This window comes from Carassius auratus, unplaced genomic scaffold (assembly GCF_003368295.1).
Source record: "Carassius auratus strain Wakin unplaced genomic scaffold, ASM336829v1 scaf_tig00008571, whole genome shotgun sequence".
NCBI classification, from domain to species: Eukaryota; Metazoa; Chordata; class Actinopteri; order Cypriniformes; family Cyprinidae; genus Carassius; species Carassius auratus.
In genome coordinates this window covers 1-22,441 of record NW_020523960.1, presented here as the reverse complement: position 1 = coordinate 22,441, position 22,441 = coordinate 1, and the positions used below count along the sequence as shown (strand labels likewise).

Genomic DNA, 22,441 nt, shown 5'->3' with positions numbered 1-22,441 from the left:
TGAAGTCGACCGGAAGTTGACTCCCATTCATTTTGGCGTCACTTTGACAGCGAATAACTTTACATCTCAGGCGTTTAAAGACTCTTTTTGTCCATTATTTATTTCTAAAGATACACGACAATGTATAAAGGGCTCCATTACCTTCTATGTTACATTATGGCCCCGTAGAAACAGTTTTTGTAAAAATAGGGTTAACGATTGCGTCATAACCACTCGACTCTCTGTCGCACGGTAGAGAAATTACCGTACAGACAGGAGGAGAAGCTCGCAGGAAATTAACTTAATATGGCGTACTGGCGTTACATTTTAAAATACTATACAAAATAATTAATCAGAATACTTACTCCTGCTCCATCACGCCAAAGAACTCCCCGCTCAAGCTCGCCGTCTCTGCAAGATTAACGATGGCAGTTTTAGGTTCATACCACCACCTGCTGTACAGGAGTGTGCAACATTATGTCATTTAGAGTGTTTTCATATTCTGGGTCAACAGTCCAAAAGAAGTCCAATAAAGTGCATCTGTTTATAATAAATTTTCAGTAAAGTTTCAGTAACCACCTCCCGCCTCTTTGCCCATTTTCGATTATCCGGAATTAACGCGCTCCCAAGATGGCGACAGCTGACTCCACAAGGATTTGTAAAGAAAAAAGTCAGAGGATTTCAATATAAGCCAAGAGGAGACATTGCTTCCTTTGCTCCTGTTAACAAACATTGGTTCTCGCGAGACTAGCATATACATCATCTGCCCGAAATGTCTTGTGTGTACGACAGTTAGCGGAATTTAGAGAACACAGTTTCTAACATTTTACTTATGGATATTTTTCTTACAAAAACACACCTATTTGCTACAGGAGGCCTTTATTCAGCCCCCAGAGCCGTGTGCCACTATTTAGTATGGATTGGTGCACTTCATTGGACTTCTTTATGGACTGTCAAATGAAAACACCCATTCACTGCCATTACAAAGCTTGGAAGACCCAGGACAATTTTTTACAACTTCGACTGGATTCGCCTGAAAGAAGAAAGTAATATAGACCTAGGATGCCTTAAGCATGAGTAAATCATGGGCTAATTTTCATTTTTGGTTAAACAAACACTTTGAGGGATCTGTCAACTTGCATTATGATGCACACAGTATATTTTTATGAAAATGTTTGTCTGTTTTTTTATTCCTAAAAATGCTTTTTCTGTATAAATATTCTGGTAAAGCAGTTTCTCCAAGAACATGTACGAATAAACCAAATAAACAGTTTATCATTTCGTTTACTTTATTTGTTGTTTTTATTTGAGGCTGAAGACTTTTATTAAACAAAAAGAAAGCAGGCAAAGAACATCATGTAAATTATTATTTAAATAAAGTTTGGAGGTTTTCTGGTTTGCATTATGTTGTCAGTAATGAATTTCTTTGTTCATTATTAATGCCATCACACAGTCTGATAAAACAAAAATATTCTTTGCAACAAGTGAAAAATAAGGGTTTGACCTTCAAATGCGCCCCCAAATCTGTTTGCTTACAAATAAATATCTGAGTATATATCTTCCAACATGGACTGTCTGTGTTGCACATATAATGTCATTTTGCGTGTGACTTCCTGCAAAATATACACCATTGTTGCACAATGTATGTTCTCGTTGTGTGGTCAAAGGTTCACAACACAGAACTGTGTATCATGCAGAGTATTTACATATGTTGGTATCCTACCAAGGTGCCTTGGATGCTTAATAAATGTAAGATGAAATTAATTTAATATAATAATGTCTCATTAATCTGTTAGTCAAATTGCATTTTAAGGGGTAATCTGACTTTCTATGCAGAGTTTTACCGGAGCAGGGATGACCATCAGGCATTACAAAAAATATAGGGTTGTCCATGTTTCAAAGTTTGTATGAATTAGATATTTCCCAGTCTGAAATTCTTTCTCAGTCCACCCCTCATGGAAATTAATGGCGCAGATTTGCAGTTTAATTTACTACACATATACTGATGCTAGCAGTGTTTTCAGTCTCTGCTGCCTCAGTATATGAGTACATAAACACATAAACATTATCTCTAGAACTGCTCTGAGTCACTTCATGAGCATTTTACATGTTTTTAGGAAACTATCTTCATATCATTTACAAAGTGACAGCAATGTTTCGAAAAGACACCTTTTCACAGAATATGATGTATGCTTATTAGATAACCGTATTTGAGTTGATGTATATGCTTTTATTTATTATTATTTATTACCATTCAAACCATTGTTAGATGCTGTGGTTATGCAAAGATTTGATTTCAAAAACAGTATCAGTAAGCAGTTTCTTATGATTTTAATTCTGCATTGAACTTCACATCAATCTCAAACTAAAAGGCAGTACTAAAGTCTGATTCTGTGGTGGATGTGTTCAAATTTGATCATCTTAAATCAAGTGATAAGGATTTGGAAAGTATGACCGTGTGGAGCACTGTAAGGTTAAACCTGCATGGTGTAAATCTTTGAAAATGATTAACAGTTGTAAATAAACATTCATTACAAAGTTAGAAAAGTAATCAAAAAGTAACCAGTTACATTAATTTAAAAAAGTAATAAAATTTTTTTTTACTACTTATACATTTTAAATAGGGTAACTTGTAATCTGTAACCTATTACATTTGCAAAGTAAACTTTTCAACACTGAGCATTGTTGATATAATCCAAATATTTGGCAACAATGTTGTGCAATGATGAGTTTTTGAAATTAGAAACAGATGAAGAGCACGAAAAACAGCACCAATCTGATCAGAATTAAAACTGCTGTCACATCAGAGTTTTTGAGCTCTTCAAACAGTGGGTAACCAATTTATTTCAACATCTCTCAACAACGGTTTTATAAATAAAAATCATGTTTTTTCTATTATTCCTTCCTTAAAAGTGTTAATATCTAAATACTTCATTAGAATGTCATATAAAAAAATTTAGTATACCTACTTACTGTCATATTCGTGCTACAGTATTAACAAACCTGGTTTCCAGTGATTGTTTCTGTTTCAGCACATTAGTCGAAGATGTTGCAAATGCTGTTCATCTTGACTGTCATTATGATGACAAACAGTGAGCTTTCATGTGAGTTCTGACTTTGATCTTATTTCTTGATTATTCCATTTGAATTGTTTTTCCAACAAATTCTTCTCACATTTCTCATCCTAAAAGCTACTAAAACACATATTTGTATTATGAAGGTAATTTAATGTCAAATAGATTTGCATATGCAGGGAAGGAGTTGTGGAAGTGTACATAAAACTGTAAGCGTAAATTAAATTTTCATGCACAAGATAAGCTTTGTAAAGGTGTTAATTGCATCAACTGCGTAGAACCAGTCTGTGTGGAAAAAAAAAAAAACGTACTGTTGCAAATGTCTAAATGACATGTTGTGGGGGCAAAAATGACGTGGGGGCAAAAAGTTCCCGAAACAAACCGATATGTACAGCTCCGTCTTTCTCTGAGCTTATAATTTTGGCACGATTCTCTCACTAACAGAGGTTTGCAAGTGTGAGGGACTCAGGGAGAGGGCGGGTCCACCACCTTCTTGTAGCCAATCACATGAGGCTCTCACTGACTCTCCATTTACTCTTATCTGATTGGTCTGATCTCATGACAATAAGCACTACCGGGGCAGTGAAATCATCCGATTTCAGTAATCGTCTTGTTAACTCAGGTGGGAATGTTGACGAGCACAAGGCTGGAGATCATTATGTCAGGCTGATTGGGTTAGAATGGCAGACTTGACATGTTAAAAGGAGGGTGATGCTTGAAATCATTGTTCTTCCATTAACCATGGTGACCTGCAAAGAAACACGTGCAGCCATCTTTGCTTTGCATAAAAATGGCTTCCCAGGAAAGGATATTGTGGCTACTAAGATTGCACCTAAATCAACAATTTATAGGATCATCAAGAACTTCAAGGAAAGAGGTTCAGTTCTTGTAAAGAAGGCTTCAGGGTGTCCCAAAAAATTTCAGCAATCGCCAGGATCGTCTCCTAAAGAGAATTCAGCTGCGGGATCGGAGTGCCACCAGTGCAGAGCTTGCTCAGGAATGGCAGCAGGCAGGTGTGAGCACATCTGCACGCACAGTGAGGCCAAGACTTTTGGAAGATGGCCTGGTGTCAAGACGGTCAGCAAAGAAGCCACTTCTCTCCAAAAAAAACATCAGGCACAGATTGATCTTCTGCAGAAAGTATAGTGAATGGACTGCTGAGGACTGGGGCAAAGTCATATTCTCCGATGAAGCCCTTTTTCGATTGTTTGGGGCATCTGGAAAAAGGCTTTTCCGGAGAAGAAAAGGTGAGCGCTACCATCAGTCCTGTGTCATGCCAACAGTAAAGCATCCTGGCACCATTCATGTGTGGGGTTGCTTCTCATCCAAGGAAGTGGGCTCACTCACAATTCTTCCCAAAAACACAGCCATGAATAAAGAATTGTACCAAAACACCCTCCAACAGCAACTTTTTTCAACAACAGTTTGGTGAAGAACAATGCATTTTCCAGCACGATGGAGCACCGTGCCATTAGGCAAAAGTGATAACTTAGTGGCTCGGGGACCGGAATGTTGAAATTTTGGGTCCATGGTCTGGAAACCGCCCAGATCTTAATCCCATTGAGAACTTGTGGTCACTTATCAATAGGCAGGTGGACAAACAAAAACCCACTAATTCTGAAAACTCCAAGAAGTGATTATGAAAGAATGGGTTGCTATCAGTCAGGATTTGGCCCAGAAGTTGATTGAGAGCATGCCCAGTCGAATTGCAGAGGTCCTGAAAAAGAAGGGCCAACACTGCAAATACTGACTCTTTGCATAAATGTCATGTAATCGTCGAACGTATGAAGTGCTTGTAATTATATTTCAGTACATCACAGAAACAACTGAAACAAAGATCTAAAAGCAGTTTAGCAGCAAACTTTTTGGAAACTAATATTTATGTAATTCTCAAAACTTTTGGCCACGACTGTATATACAAACAATCAACATAATTAATGAGCGATTAGGCTATGTCTGGGAAAATAAATCAACATAGTCTGGCACAGAAAAAATAAAAAAGCCCAAGATGAAGCCAGTGCATAACTTTAATAATCCGGTGAAACTTTTTTGACTGTTGACTTAACATGTTTTAATGTCTGTAATAATTTCACCACCAACAATAACGCATCTTACATAATATTCTAGTTTTTATGACTTAAAATTTATTGACAATTTTTTACATAACTTTGACTGGATTCGTCTGAAAGAAAAAAGTCATATAGACCAAGGATGCCTTAATGATGAGTAAATCATGGGCTAATTTTAATTTTTGGTTTTACTAACATTTTAACTTCCGTCAACTTGCATTATAATACACACAGATTATTTTTATGAAAATGTTTTTTCTTTATTCAAAAAAAAAAAAAATCTGGAAAAGCAGTTTCTTCAAGAAAATATACGAATAAAGCGAATAAACCTGTTTATCATTTTGTTTACTTTATTTGTTGTTTCACTTTTAAAGAAGGCTGGAGACTTTTATTAAACAAAAAGAAAGCAAGCAAAGAACATCATGTAAATTATTATTTAAATAATGTTTGGAGGTTTTCTGTTTTGCATTATGTTGTCAATAAGGAAACAACATTACTTTGTTCATTATTATTGCCATCACACATTCAGATACATACAAATATACTTTACAACACTCAAAATGAAAAATTAGCTTTGACCTACAAATGCGCCCCCAAATCTGTTTGCTTACAAATAAATATCTGAGTATATATCTTCCAACATGGACTGTCTGTGTTGCACATATAATGTCATTTTGCGTGTTACTTCCTGCTAAATATACACCATTGTTGCACAATGTATGTTCTCGTTGTGTGGTCAAAGGTTCACAACACAGAACTGTGTATCATGCAGAGTATTTACATATGTTGGTATCCTACCAAGGTGCCTTGAATGCTTAATAAATGTAAGATGCAATTAATTTAATATAATAATGTCTCATTAATCTGTTAGTCAAATTGCATTTCAAAGGCTAATTGCATATACTGACCATCTAACAAACATCTATCGTCACAACCTTACCAGAGGATTACATGATTACATTAAAACATTACATTTATTCCAAGCATCTTAGGCAAAGTGATACCCTCCTATATGTTCCAAATGGCAATTATTTCTAAATCAGTTTCAAAGGATGAGCTACAACAATACAATATTTAATATGAATTTCTGTTTATATCAAATCAGCTAAACCATATTAGATTGCAGAGTTTTACCAGGGCAGGGATGACCATCAGGCATTATCATATACTACATCGGATTGACCGAATTATTATCAGGGTGATTTAAATGTATTTGAAACATATTTAAAACAAATATATGTCTGAATAAAAGGGTACAAAGTAGTTGGGACAAACAAAATCCAGCAACCTTTCAATAAACCAGTTTTGAATTCAGTTACTGGCCTGTTTTAATTTACAAATACAAATAAATGAAGATAAAGTATAAATTTAAAGTAAAAAAAAAAAAAACCAGTATCGACTTAAAGGTACAGCTCACCTAAAAATTAACACTCACCCTCATTTTCTTCCAAACCCATAAGGAACAAATGATCACTAAAAAGAACAAAAACATCATAAATGCACCATAAAAGTAGTCTGTACAACTCAGTATTTAAAATTTTGAGTCTGAAATTAAAACAAAATCGCATCGCATTCAGATGTTTTGCCATCACTAATGTCAACAATGGCTTTAGAACTCTAGGAATACTGAACACCGTGAAGTTTTTTGTGGTACTTTTATTAGAACTAAATAAAGATTCTTGCTATACGCAGGATTTGTTCGGTGAATTGAAATTTTTTAGGTGAACTATTCCTTTAACAATCAATTCTGGGCATGTGATAAAAGTATCAGCGGATGAATATTGAAATGTGCATTTAGACTGGTACACTTAGAAAAAGACTGAAACAACCGCTGTATTTAAGAGAGTGTTAGTCCTTCCAGACAAACCCAGAGATGGGATAGTGCTTATACATTATGTCGAGGCACACATAGCGCCTCGTTCCCTGATGCTTCGACTTACAGCGGACACAGTGAGAAGGACCACTAGTGACTGAGACTCACCTGCAAACCATACCATTTCCCGCAAGCTTGCTTCAAACTATAAGCTCCACTGTAACACTTGGGGGGAAAAAAACGTCCTTTTGGAAAGTTTTGTCTTTTAAGTCAGGAGATTACTACAGATACTCCCATATCTGATTGAGAGACAAAATATCTGTTATGGTTACAGTCAAGAATGGGTATAAATAACCAAAAACATAGATAAATACATAAAGAAACTCTATTGTACAGTATATTTGACTTATATTGGATAATATGATTCCCAGAATCTCAGAGCCTAAGAGAATGCAATCTAAAACAACCTGTGACACATTGTCTGCTAACTGTTCGAGACAGCTGTCCCCTGAAAAGGCCACATGTAACATGGGTGAAATGGGAAATCTGTGGAATTATTAGGCCCTAGTGGCCACTGTGTCCTGTTTGGCCGAGGCATCAGGGAAGAATCGCGGTTCATTTGGCCTTAATTTCAGTGTAGTCGCTGCCGTCACCATCAGCCCTCCTGAAGCCTCCCTCCCGGTGTCGTCCATGAAGAAACTCTAGTGCGGCGTAATTCAGCTCTTGCCTCTCCATGTCTGCCATTGGGCCAACAGATTGGTAATCACTGTCGTCTCCCTGTAAAAATCATTTAGGGAAATATTTAAGCACAATATTTGGAGGCAGAGCAGGAAAACTTTGGTCATGTCAAATACAAGTCCTTAACAAGACATTAAAAAGCACTGTTAGCAATTAGCCTCTAAACAGAATGAGTTAGCCAGCGCGTGAACTATTAGATTCCAGGCAGCAGTGAACAGCATTGTTAAAACAGAAATAAATCTAAATCATTTTTGTAATAACTGAATATTTTCTCAATTTCTTTTGCTTTTCTTGTCTAGTGCTTGTTTATTTCACCTCCACCCATTTGTTTACATGCTCATCTTAAATTTCAGCCTTACCGTGCCTTCCTCTAGGATGGAGTTAAACTTTGAGCCCAGGAGCTCAGTCTTAAGCTATGTTAGGGGAAGAAAAAGAGACAAAGAATGCATAGAAAGCAATGAAAGAGGAGAGAATAGTGGTCAGGAAATGCTCTAAGCATAGGCCTACACTGGAACCCTCAGTTGTGACGTACCATCCACACTTAGCTTTGTGACAGTGCCTATATTCAAAATAGCATATGGAATATATATCCAGTTTGTTTTGCCATAGACTATGCAGATCACAGATCATACTGTATCCTACAATGCACAATGTTTCACTTGGCCTTCCATTTCTAGTGTAACTATTAGTTTTCAGCCAACTCTTTATTAATTAATGGTTTGATTTGACTTCTAAGACATTTATCCACAAAATTTGATAAAGAATTGAAAATAACATCCCATTTACAAGATGATAATTGGATATTACCCGGATGCAACATGATGAGGTCAGGTCACAACAATGTAGCATAAAGTTGAGAAATAGTGCCTTGCTTGCACTTACTATTTTTATTTTTTAAATTTTAGCATATAGTGTATAATGTGCAATATTAAGTGAGTAGTGAGCTAGCATACCATTCTGATGGTAGCAGACGTTTCCATCTTTAAAGGGTTAGTTCACTCAAAAATAAGAATTCTGTCATTAATTTACTCCGCCTCATGTCTTTCCAAATCCTTAAGACCAAGATGAACAAAGGTCTTACGATTTTGGAATGACATGAGATTGTGTGATTAATGACAGAATTTTCATTTTTGTGAACTATCCCTTTAAATCATTATCTAAAAATTCAGTAGAGTATGTAGGAATAATAGATGATTATTTTTAATATGTGGTTCCTGATTGTTTTAATGCTAAAGCTAAGTGTGGAAAGCTAATTACAACTAGAGAAGTGCCAGTATATAATATAATTTGCCACAAATATGCATGAAAAAGACCAAATAATGTTGATTATTTTATTATACGGTGTGCACATTTTTATTTTGTATTATCACTGTGTGTGCAAGTACTATATACGGTGTAGGTGATCAATTCATTATCTTAATATCTCACCACTTTTTTCCTGAGACTCTGTTTGTCCTTCTTGACTGCGCTGTAGAACATTGAGGGATTCTCCACTTTAGATCCCACGTCCTGCCCAGGGTTACCATTCTCTCTGGGGGGTGGAGTCAGAGAATCAAACTCTGTCTCACACTCAACCATACTGTAAACTAACTGGTTTGCGGCAACACTTTAAAGGGATAGTTGAACCAAAAATCGAACTTCTGTCATTAAAATAACTCATCCTCATGGCGTTGCAAAACAGTATGACTTACTTTCTTCAGTGGAACCCAAACCAAGACATTTTACAGAATGTTTTAGCTGCTCTTTTCCATACAATTCTTTGAGTCTGAGCTGCTCTTTTCAATCTAATGAATGAAGACTGGGGTCAATCGATTTCAATGAACATTGGTCACAAGACTTGAAAAACCAATGAATATTTTTTTTTTAATTTTTATGTAATACCTTTTTATATCTTTCAGTGGTTTACAGACCTTGTTCTTTTACATTGTATGGAAAAGAACTGCTTAAACATTCAGCAACATATTTTTGCTTGTGTTCCTTCAGAAGAAAAAAAAACATATGGTGAGTAAAATACAGAATTTTTATTTTTAGGTCAACTATTCCCTTTAAGCCTGGGCATCCATTTTAACACAAGGGGATCATTGCAACCCCTTAAATAAAACTGGCATTGTGCCACAGTGTCAAGTTTTGGGTTGTTTCGTTTGGATTTCCAATGGGACGTTTTATTTTGTCTTGCAAAATTAGATAGGAGCAGGGTGTTTGCTGCAGAGCTCAGTGGATTTGCGGCTGGAAAGCAATGGCATGGGGCAATTGAACCTGCAATAGATTTGTTAGTCTGCAGTTTCATGCACAATGTGGCATGTTTACCATCCTACTAAGCAATCAAATTGGATCATCTGTGAGTGGGTTATGGTTTGAAAACCAAATGCCAAAAAAAAAAAAAAAACTGAACATGGATGACTAGGCTTGGGTGTTTTGATACCTACAAACCCCAGTCCCAACCCACAAACTCCACCTAAATGTTCTTCTCCCAGTCTTTCTGGTGAAGGATACTCACTTTTTATTATTCTGACCCACGTATCTCACAGCTGCGATGATGAAGGCGATGACTGCCACACCTCCGATAGTCCCCACTATGACAGCCATCATGAACTTCTCTGAAAAAATGTGTAGAGTTCATTGATGATGCATCAAAGTTAACAGATGAAAATGTGGTTTCAGTAAAGGTCTACTTACTCTCCTGCTGCAGTTCCAAGCGGATGGACTCGGAGCCGTAGATGTTGCTGATGCCGCAGTGAACATGGACACCAGTATCACCATTGGTCCCCCTTTCACCCTTGTCCTGAAGCTTGATGATCCCAGTGGACGTGTACCCGTCTGAGTATGTGCGGTAGTTAAACAGGCTGTTGGAGTTGTTGATGGTGATGTTGAGGTCAGGCAGGTAGAATTCTATCACAGGCTCAGGGTTTCCCGATGCAATGCACACACACTGAACGCCCTCACGGACTATAGTGCACTTAGAGTCGTCAAGGAGGATGGGGGCAACTGGGAAAATTAAGCAGAAATAGTCAAAAAGCATATCTATCAATGTTGTCACACTGCTACAACTCAAGTCAGTCGCATGACACTCTAATCCATCTCATGTCCAAGACCATTTATTGAGGAGCATTTGAACCTGGACTTGGACCCTTCAGCCATAGAAAATAGGGTCTTGGACATTAGACGGACTGAAGTCCCAGTCTGGACTTGATTACTGCAACATTGTCATCTCTAACTTCAACTATTCTACATTCATCTATCCAAGAGGTGTCAAATCGAGTTCCTGGAGGGCCACTGTCCTGCAGAGTTTAAACACCTGAACCAGCTAATCAAGACCTTCAAGATCACTAGAATCTCCTAGGCAGGTGTCTGCAGGTTTGACAAATGTGATCATACCTGTGGTGCTGAATGAGGTTATTTTTATTTTCTGTGCACAAAAAACGTGTTTCCGTATCTTTGTAAAATTAAAGTTGAACTACAGCTATCACATGTACTTTTTTTAATCAGTGTCCTTATACCTTTCTAGGCCTTGACCTTTGTAGTTGTGCAGCTTTCTATACAGTGCCAAAAAGCTCTCGGATTTCATCAAAAATATCTTAGTTTGTGTTATTAAGACGAACTAAGGTCTTATGGGTTTGGAACAATTTGAGGGTGAGTAATTAATGACAAAATTGAAATGTTTGTGTAAACCATCCCTTTAAGGCTTCACACAGGTTGAACACAAGCCAAAACCAACTTTGCTTTGGAGAAAACAAGTTTCTTAACTTTTCAGTCTTTTCCAGTGACTTACATTCTACCGTAATGTTAAATGAGTTGCTGGCCCGTCCGTGTTCATTCTCCGCTAGACAGTGGTAGACTCCGTGAGCCTGCGGTGTGATCTCGTGCAGCTCAAGAATGGATCTCTCTTCTGCTGTAATGGTGCCCACCAGTTCCCCATCCTTCAGCCAGGTCAACGTGGGCATTGGGTTTCCTTTGCTGATGCACTGTAGGGAAACTGAAGATCCTTCCAGCAACGTTAGAGATTCATTTATCCATGGCTCCCGTGGAGGATCTTCCAGTTTGAGAGGAAATAAAGAAGAATGAGGAAATGAAGAATGTCCAGATGGATAATGAAATTTTAGCATGTCACTTATGCTAACATACAATGTATTTACACAACACTGAATCAAAAAATGCTAAAACTATTGCCAGTGGCTGCTTCCAAAAACACTCCCACTCCCTGAAGTATAGCTTACAGTAGCGTTAAATGGTTAATGCTGCAATACACAAGAGAACATGAAGTTTTACTTACAATTTACTGCCAGATACATGGATGTGTTCATGCTGCCATAGCCATTGTCACCAACGCAGGTATAGACACCTTCCACCTCTGGGGTCAGGTTATCCAAAGACAGTGAAGAGTTTGACGCAACTTCTGACATCAGCTCTTGGTCTCCAAAATACCAGGTTATTGTGGGGGCTGGATTACTGTCCACATCACAGTGCAGGACCACCGAGCTTCCCTCCATTACCTCTTGAGACACATTTACCCACACAGTTCGAGGAGCATCTACAGATACGAGGATAAGTCAGTACATATTGTCTCTGTGATTAACATGCAGTCATAAAATAGTGATTTGGTGGAACTCACACTTGATGTCCAGTGAAATGAGGCGTTCGTAGACGAAGGTGTTGTTTTCGTAGTGCACCCGGCAGCCCAGCCGCTGGCCATTGTGCATGGGTTTGGGTGTGAAGGTGAGGGTGCTGGACAGTACCGCGGTGTTGCTGTCCTCAACATTGTCAGGGGTGAAAACAGGGTCAGGCAGGTAGTCTGTGTATATCCAGTGGATTTGTGGACTCATGTCTGGACAATTGTCTGGGACATAACAGGTCAAGTCCAGGCTTTGGTCACTAACAATCTCCTCTGGAACATCGATATTGGGCTGATCTAGAGAAGGAAGAGATATTTAAAGTCAAATTTTTCTCAATTTCTAATATGCATTTTTGGTTTTAATTTGCATTTTTCATCAAGCAAAATAGCTATTTATTCAATGTATTAACAAATTTGCATTCAGGTCTGGCTCAATTTTTCTACAGAATACCTCCTTTCCACAATCCAAAGTCCCGCCCTACATATTAAATATGCTGTTTGATCCAGAAATACATCTTACTATGAAAGTAAATCGATTGTGGTTGAAATGTTGACTTCAAATGCTAGACCAAATGCGTTTCATGTTGACTTCAAATGCTAGCCTATCAATGTTTTAGTAACCACACTGCAAACTTAGAATTATTTTCTTTTTCTTATTCTTACTCGATTACTCACCCTCCTGTCATTATAAACCTTTACGAATTTCTTTCTTCTGTGGAACACAAAATTTTTCACATTATCTTATTTTAAGTTTCACAGATGAAAGAAAATCATAAAGTTTTAGAATAAAGGTGAGGGTAAGTAAATGATGAAAAAAAAAATCATTAAATATTATTAATTGGAGACACATCAAAATCGAATAATTAAAAAATGGCCTTACCCAACACCTGTAGGTGTGAGAAGTCAGGATAAGTGTAGATGTTTGCACCACCCAGGTCTGCCCTGAAGTAATACCTCCCAGAATGTTCCACGCCAACATTATTTATCAGCAGAGTGCAGTTTTTTTGCATTAAGTCACCAAGGAGCTTGGTCCGTCCACTGTAACTTTCATGAACAATATCTGTGCGTGACTTATACACCACTGGGGGGAAAAGCTGGGGGTAGGGGTGGCCGAAATACCAGATCCCATGGATCCCTCTGTAAGGCCTGATGCCAGAGGGGTATGTGAATGAACAGGGTATAACCACACAGGAGTTTGTCATGGCTGAAATGTCTTTGGGCATCCACACATTCCACTGAGCACTTACATCTGTTCAGAGAAAGTGAAAAGAGAGCAGGTAATTTAGTTAATAAAATAAAACCATTGTATTACCATGTCTCTTGGATGAGTACTATAGTGACACCGTGTTTTTGAACATGCACCATAGTATCTCAGCAGCATTAACCAAAGGATCCACAGAAACAGCATATTCGTTTCAGAAGTTGTTACCTTTCAGAATAAGCAGCAGAGGCAACAGCAGCAGCTCCAAGCCCTTCATGGTCTCAGTTTAACTCTGGACCATAGACCTCTGTTACAAAATCAACACATGCATCAGCAAAACAAACAGACTCTACTAACACAGTTGCACTTCTCAAGAAATGGGGAGAAAAGGAGTGTCGGTTCATGATATGACATGAGCCTTGTGTAAAACTTGTTTTGCCTGTATATACTATATGCTTTGATGTGTAGTGTTTTTTCTTACACAAAGTTCACATGATTTAACTTGTTTGGACATATTTCACCCCAGAAAATGTATGTGTGTGTGTATATATATATATATATATATATATATATATATATATATATATATATATATATATAATTATTATTATTTTATTTTTTTTAAGTTTATTCTAGCACTAAAGGACTTGTGCTTCCTTAAAATGTATGCTTATTTAAATCAAGAAAATGTTCATTTCTTTTTTTATATTATAGTAATGAGACTTTACGAACAATGATTAAAAAAATGGAAATACGCAGATACATCTATGCAGAATTACAATAATGAGAATTTAAAAAAAAAACTATGGTACAACAACTGTTTAGGCAAAATATTAATTTTCTTTTCTTTTTTTAAATTTTATTTTAGGGTGAAAAGTGACCTGGACATGTTTCTGAAGGACTCACCCTATTCTATGACATAAATATTAGAAAACAGAGGTGGAGCTTGGGTGGTGGATTATTGACAAAATAATTGTTATAGAAGTCCAGTACTGTAAGTCCCCCCTTGTGTTGTGATCATCAGAAGAAGGTAAACAGGTTTATTTTAGTACTCCATGATGTGTTTCATTAAGAGAGAGAGTTCTAATCTATCTTATATCTATATCTTTTGTAATGTTTATTTGTCTTTGTTTTAGGGAATACCTTGAACTGCTGGCAGAGTGTGCTGAACCACAACCAACTTGAATTCCCTCTCCAATGGTGAACAATGCAGTTCTTCCCTCACAAACAAGGGGGCGTTCTCTCACAACACATCAACTCAGCTTCTCTTCTGATTTGTCTTAAAACAACAGAGAAATTACATCAGTATCAAGAAGCAACATTAGCTCTCTTAAACCACACAGACAAACTTTCTCAGACAGACTCACACACACAGTGTGTAGGAGAAGAGAATTGCTCCTTATGAGTGTACGACGTCAACCCTTGCGTGTTTGGCGCGCATACAGAAAGCACTGTTCATAGCACATTCATCCACACTCACACAGCGTCACCCCTATACTTGCCCAGATGCCTCTGTTGACTTTATTCGCGCGCTTGTCAGTGGTGTGTGTGCGCGCTTTACAAACGCGCGCGCATATCCCCTGAAGACTTCAGAGCAGACGGGGACTACAGATGGTGGCTGATAAATGGATTGTTTTTGCAATCTCCAAGATTATTATATTAGAAAGATACCCCTGATAGTTAACGAGTTTGACGCAGTTATTGAACCAATTAATTTTACGAGATGACAGAGGACTGGCAATGCAACTTAAAGGTATCCTACACTTTAAGGTCTTAATATATAAAAACGGTCCAGTTTGCCCCCCACACAACTGTAATTTATTTACTTTTAGTTTAATTTATTTACCGCTAGGCAACCAGTTTATTAAAAGTAAATTAATCCATAATAGGCCTGAATAATAATCAAGATTAAACACCATTATGGTGATTTAAAACAAAAACAACTACTTACTAACAATAAGCATCCCAATATCTAATGCAATACAATTTTTACAGCATTTTTTTGTTTTTGTTTGTTATGGCAGAAACAAATTCATTAAAAACAGTCTTACAACCAGGCTTCATTTTCTGTATGTAAAATATATTGTTCTTTTTTTTCAGAAATATTTCACAAACACACACACACACGAAACAGTATTTTCTTATAATGACTGTTGAATGCTATCAATCCTGGCAATATTTTACAGTGCATATTGCAACAATTGAAGCCTTCCGAAAATGGCTCATTAAACAAACATCCCAAGCAGCATTTTTATTCTTGTTAATCATAACCGAATAATTATAATGACACCAGCTGTTCCAAAAAGACAGAACTAATTTATATGCCCATCACACAAGATCTAAGAGGCAGCAAACTGCTGTTGCTTGGAAATGAAACCCCTGGCAGCACGTGTTTAAAAGAATGAAGCAATTCCCAATCCAAACAAACAGACCATTCATGATCCACAAACAAGCCTTGAACCATCCAGGACACTTGCCTCATACCAGATCCCACTCTTGGGCTCTCCTGAAGGGGAAGGACTGGTCTCTCGGCTCCTGGCTCTGGTTCCTCAAAGTCCTCCTGTTCTTCGTCCTTCCTCAGAGGTGCAGGAATGGGGCAAAATGACAAAGTGGGAGGGAGACAGAGATAGACAGATAGAGAGAGAAGAGGATGGAGACTTTTAGCTATAAGCTGGACAAATGTGTGCCGTGGGCAGCCTTGAATATGCAGACATTTCCCTCAGTGCATTCTTCTTCTCTAGCCCACATCGTGCATTCCTCTCCATGACATCCCTCCTCTCTACCCTGGTCAAACCCTCTTGTTCCAGCCTGTTTGGGGCACACTGATTCTCATGGTTTTTAGGGGTCCGATGATACCATTGTGTATGAGTTTGGACTGGTTTCAACTCCATGTAGGCTACGCTGTATCCTGTAAATCGGCTGGAATTCATCTTCACATGACTCACCTTGTGAGATAAATCTGTGAAATATATTATTTCCTACATAATTTTTTTTTTTTTTTAATTAAATTATGTTCAAATATAAACAGTTATTTTACATTTTAATAAAAAAAAATTCAGTTTTTTTTTTTTTTTGGGAGGGGGGGTATTTTTAATTAAATAAATGCAAGCTTGTGAAGCATGAGAGATTTGTTTAAAAAAAAAAAAAATCAGTGCATGTCCTCAGGATTTTATTTTATTTGAAGTTTTTAGCAATATTTTGTATATCAATATTATTCAATCTAAACCAAAATACTATTTATAATGGACAGTTGCCCCAGGGACTCCCATAGTTGAAAAGGGGGGCTTTGTGGAACGAATGCACAACAGTGAGCCTGTGTGACATCAAGACGTACAACATGCCATAGCAACCCACACACACGCCACAACACACACACTGTAAAGCGTCAACTCCAAATTAACACACACACACATGAATAGCATAGCACATGCCAACACACTTAAATTGCATGGTACATGACGTCTTACATCAGTAAAGCTGCTAAATGACCTTTCTATGCTTCTGCATCCCTCTCTCAATGAAAAGTTTGTGTAGTCAAATCTGTCTAATATTAAACAGCAGTTTTGATTATCCCAAACCATGTGGTATTGGAACCGTGATGTACTGTCTCGTACTACAAATGGGCTGCTTATATATATATATATATATATATATATATATATATATATATATATATATATAAAATACTAAGTATAACTATATGACAATTTTTTTTGCTATTACTACTAAAGTAGTAACAAATAAAAATATTATTATTATAATGTATTTATTTATTTAAAAATAATTTAATTATACAATTATTATTATTATTATTATTATTATTATTATTATTATTATTATTATTAAATAAATAATAATAAATAAAAAGTCATCATTTAAATCTTAAAAATGAAAGAAATATAATATGGATTTAAAAAATGTATTTAATAACAATACTAATCTTCAAAATAAGATTTTTTTTTTTTACTTTAAAATAAAATATTTAAATAACAATAGATAACTATACACCAATTGCTTTAGCGAGTGTTGTGTCAAAGGTTTTGGAGTGACTCATATTAGATCGAGTAGATGTTTATCTTGATACCACAGACAGTAGTATCAAGATTTGGTTTTAATTCTCACCATAGTTCTGATTTGTGTATATATGCTCCATAAAATACAAAATTCCACTGTTATAATCGGCTTTATTGATGCTACCAAAGTTTTCAATAAAGTTAATCATCAAAAGTTGTTCAGTAACTAAGACAAAAAGGGCGTACCTAATAGCATATTAAGAATTTTGACATATTGCACTAATCAAAGTGTGCAGATAAAGTTTGGTATTGTGCCTCAAATTCATTTAGAGTAAGTAATGGAGTGCGGCAAGGAGGTTTACTTTCACCAGCTCTTTTTAATGTCTATATGAATGAATTGTCAGAAGAATTAAGTGACTGTAGGACTGCTTGGTAATACCACAATCAATCACTAAATGTATGCTGATGATCTTCTTGTTTTTTTTTCCCCAAGAAGTGTTGGTTTTCAACAGTTGTTTAATACATGTCTGATTATGGGACTAGATATGATGTGCAATACATTCAGATTTGAATTTATAAGGGCAAGTTTTAAATCTATGTACTAAAGCAAAATATTTAAGTCATATCATTAATAATGAAATGAGTAATGATGATGATGATATGTATAGGTAATGTCAAATTATATGCTCAAGCAAATATGTTGGTCAGAAAATGTTATGTGTGTTTAGATCAGGTAAAGAAAAACTTTTTAGAGCATATTGTACTTCTTTTTATACTGCTCCTTTGTGGGTAAGCCTGCATGCAATGACTGTATGAGGATGCTGGTGGAAAAAAACAAGATGGAGAAGTGCAAGTGATTTATTCTGTAAGGCAAGAGTACAATCATTCCCTGCTTTAATGAGAAATTTGATGTCTGAATGTATTTGTTGGCTGGATGATTCACATAATAATATTATAATGTTGTTGTCAATTCCTAGCTTTACTGAAGAGAGATATCAGTCCTCGATGAGGAAGTATTGGTATAACTGTCTTTTTTAATGTGTATAGTTTTTCTTTGTATTAGGTTTCTTGTTAATGAACCTAATAATCTTTTTTTTTTCCTCAGTTGAGAAAATAGAGAAGTCTGCATAATACATAAAAAGTAAAGTAAGTACTTAAAAAACTGACACCTCATTGTACGGATAGCATTGCACAAAATGAAGGAACTTAAATGAAGGAAAATGACTGAATGCACCTCAAGTCTTTAACCGGCTCTGTATAAACGTGTACCTTGCACTATAGATCTCTTCAGAATAGGTCTCTTCACAGCATGCTTTGCTGTCAGCCTGCGACGCATCCTGCGTCCATAAGCCTGGGCACCCTCTAAATTTACCAGAGGAGCAGATGGTGGTAAAAACACGACTGCTGGCCCTCCCACACTGTTTGCTGTATAAGCGAGTATGGCTGAGAGCGTTTATGAATGTGCACTTAGCAGGGCATATTCTCAGTAACTTGCATAATTTCGGTGGGAGGGATTACAAATGCCTGTGAGTCAAAACACACAACATACTAAAATGAAACTATCAGCTTCATCACCAGGAGATCATTTGAGTATGGAGTAAACAACTCTGGGATAATTAATAAAGTCCACATGTCATCAAAACCTCAGAACAGAGCTCACGCAGCTCGTAGATTAGCAAGGCAATAATGCAGAAATGGCTAAAGTGAGAAGCAATCCATCGATGAGTCAGATCGTTAATGTCACTCAGAATCAAAATGATCTGATGTAGATATGTGTAACATTTCATGAAGCAGCCCACCCACAGCCAGGACCCACATGAACGCTGCCAGGACGGGGGATGCTAATTGTCAAAATGTCCACTGCTTGCAACAATATCCTATACACACAGACTGTATAGATACATATAAATACACACATGCCCACACAAACACGTACAAACATATATGTGTGTCTGTGTGTGGTTATAAATTTAATTTTAATTTTATACAGTATATTAACAAACTGGATTATCTTCCAACAATTTGTGCATGCACACATACACACAGTATATATGTTATAGTTTCATATAGTAAATGATCCTTAATTTCTATATACTTAAGATTATATACTGTATAACTACAATTAAAAATAAAATTTAAATAAAATGTATTACATGAAATAAGTAAAAAATTTAAATAAAATAAAAATTTACTAGAAAATAAAAGTAAATAAAACTGGATGTGACAGAAGATATAGTCTTGTACATATGATCATACTGTAACAATTGTGCTATCTAGATAATATTCCACAGCCATAGGGGCAGATGGCAGTCTCAGTAGGTCTACCTTCACTATAGCGTGCTTCCTGTCCACGATTCAGAACTGTGAAGACAGAGGGCCCGGGTCCAGTTTAGCAGGCTAGGCTGAAATCCACTGAAGTTTACTCCTCAGTTCTTTGATTCTACATGCATGTCATGCAGCATTGTAACGCTTCAATTTACAAAAACAAAGTCTAGAAATATATTGTATTTCAACCCAGAAGCATCTAGAAGACAGAGAGCATTTATGATTCTATTAAAATAGATTACTAATGTTTTCCTTGGTTATGGAGCAAGAAACAATCCAACATTCTTTGTATAACAGGGAATGGGAGCATCATGAGATTGACATGATCATTATTTCATCATTTGGGGCAATCTTTGCCATCAGCATTTATGAGTAATCCAGAACAGATCCAACATCACCCCACTCTGCTGTTAACCTAAAGTGGGATGTGATGAAGCCCCTACTACGTCGTTCAAGTGAGTGATTGAGGTGTTTGGCAGGAAAATGTTGGCACAGCATGGCACATCACCAGGCATGACTGAACCATCATTCCCTCCCCTTCTGTACCTGAGCAAATTTTTTATGTTCACGTCGTGACAATCTTTAAATTATTCTCAGTACATACAGTTTTTTTTTACTGACAGCGACAGCATGAACAACAGCCACAATCAACTTCGATATACTCCTCTAGTTTCGTTATACTCTCATAAACTTATCTATGCAGCAAAACACATTTGAAATACCCCAAAACCCCATGCAGTAACATTTAATATAATTTATAATGATAAAAAAATCACCTAAAATTATCTAAAATGCAATAAGACTCACCAGTCAAAAGGTTCCAGACCTTCTCGTCTCAAATCAAGCATTAATCAGCAGAGAAAAAGCGCAGCATGACAAACACTCACGATGACATGCACGCATACAGATGGGATGGAGGCCTCTCTTGCTACCTTCTGTACCAAGCTCCAGGCTGGGCGGGCTGGACGGTGGAGGAGGAGGAGGAGGAGGAGGAGGAGGTGGTGGTGGGCTCGTTTCTCTCCTCCTTTCAACTCCTCCGTTCTTTATAAAAAATGTCTGCGGCTCAGGGCGGGGAGCATTGTTCAATCCACTCAGGCCATTCATAAACAGACACCCACTCTGATCAACCTACAATGCACTGTACTGTTCCTCCTGGCCAAGAGCACATGGATGTGGCAGCTTCATAGCATAGGTCAATGCAACTGAGAATGAAGATGCCCCCACACTCTAGAAAGCATCATTTACAATGGATGCCATGAGTGGAATGCAAGCATTATCATTCGAGCGCTGCTTGGAGAGTGTTCCTGTGACAGAAAGAGGTTCTTTGAAACACATCGTTAATTAGAGAGCTATAAAATAAAGGTTCTTTGTTGGCATCAATGATTTCATGAAGAAACCTTCAACATCCATGAACCTCTCCATTCCACAAAAGGTTCTATTTAGTGAAAAAAGTTCTTTAGATTTTTTTCAATGTTCTTCACTCTAAGAGAAAAAAAAAAAAGGTTCTTTGGGAACCAAAATGGTTCTTCTATGGTTTTCACTACATCTTTAAGATGAACTATATTTTTTCAAGAGTTTTTACCTGATAGGCCTTATGTTATAGAAAAACAAATATCTTCATCATAGTTTAGATTCTTCATTGACATTTATGTTTCAGTGAGGAAGCTTTAAGAGCCATGAAATGCTTCCATTGCACAAAGGCTTCTTTATAGTGGAATAAGGTTCTTCAGATTATTAAAGTTTTATTCACACTAAAAAAAGGGTCTTCTTAACAACTATTTACTGAAATGTTCTTTAGGCGGAACCCAAAATAGTTGTTCTATTGCATTGCAGCTAAAAAACTGGGGCCTTCAGACTTCAGAGAACCTTTGTAGAACCTTTAAAGATAGTTCTTTGAATGTTCTTGAGATCACATTTTAAGTTCTTCTATTCAACATATTGGCTGAGATCTTAAAGCACCAGTGCATAGAGGCGTTTCAAAAGAAATAGAAAACTGAATCAGGCTTCCACAAACTTTTTGAAAGTTTTTTTTAGAAGTGACTACAATGCTAGAACACTAACCACTGCACATCACCAATAACATGTAATTGAAGTTACATCTAACTTAACAGAAACTCAAACACAACTGAGGGGCACTAAGCACAAACTAAAATACAGTTAACCCTATTGAGTTGTCAAGCTTAAAGTAATTTAGTAAAAAGCATTGTGTCCAACTGTCTGGATGAAAACACACTGTTCCAGTTACTCCAGTAACAACACGCTGCACCAGAGAAATAAGTCAATCAGTATAGACGTGAATGCTGTAGAGCCCACCAAACACCACACACACACTCCTGCCCCTTGTGCTTCTGCACATAGTGGCTATTGTTTAGGCCGTCCCGGGGAGAGAACAGAACGACCAGGCTGGAGCCTGACACCACACAACACAGGGAAGTCGATGCGCATAAAAATCACAACAATCACCCATTCACGCTTCCCATTCCACTGCCATTCTCTCATGGATGTTACAGTCATAATAAAGCACTAAATGTACAGGAGGCTCAGATTGTTAAAACACATGAGGTTTAAAGGTGCTGTAAAAATGATTAATCATGATTAATCGCATCCAAAATAAAATTGT

General features: G+C 36.9%; 1 protein-coding gene across 3 annotated transcripts; it reads right to left on the bottom strand.

The window, feature by feature from the left end:
• Window positions 1-5,600: 5,600 nt before the first annotated feature.
• On the bottom strand, window positions 5,601-14,761 carry LOC113072155 (myelin-associated glycoprotein). 3 transcript variants are annotated; one of them, XM_026245278.1, is made up of 11 exons: window positions 14,627-14,761; window positions 13,712-13,790; window positions 13,163-13,531; window positions 12,283-12,579; window positions 11,944-12,201; window positions 11,443-11,703; window positions 10,350-10,658; window positions 10,171-10,270; window positions 9,102-9,204; window positions 8,033-8,086; window positions 5,601-7,712 (listed from the first exon to the last, which is right to left on the bottom strand). In XM_026245278.1, the coding sequence occupies exons 2-11, from the start codon at window positions 13,758-13,760 to the stop codon at window positions 7,551-7,553; spliced, it is 1,962 nt and encodes a 653-aa protein (XP_026101063.1). In that variant the 5' UTR covers window positions 13,761-13,790; window positions 14,627-14,761; the 3' UTR covers window positions 5,601-7,550. The 3 variants fall into 3 exon arrangements, with proteins under 3 accessions (XP_026101063.1, XP_026101064.1, XP_026101065.1); XM_026245279.1 differs by lacking the exon at window positions 8,033-8,086; XM_026245280.1 differs by lacking the exons at window positions 8,033-8,086; window positions 9,102-9,204.
• Between the last annotated feature and the right edge of the window lie 7,680 nt (window positions 14,762-22,441).

Bases quoted from the DNA above. Each gene is read 5' to 3' on its own strand.
- LOC113072155 (XM_026245278.1), bottom strand. From the start codon at position 13,760: ATGAAGGGCTTGGAGCTGCTGCTGTTGCCTCTGCTGCTTATTCTGAAA. The intron at 9,205-10,170 runs GTGAGTATCCTT...TCCACCCCCCAG, and splicing joins GTGGGTCAGAATAATAAAAA to AGAGAATGGTAACCCTGGGC. The intron at 8,087-9,101 runs GTGAGATATTAA...CCCCTAACATAG, and splicing joins AGAGTCTCAGGAAAAAAGTG to CTTAAGACTGAGCTCCTGGG.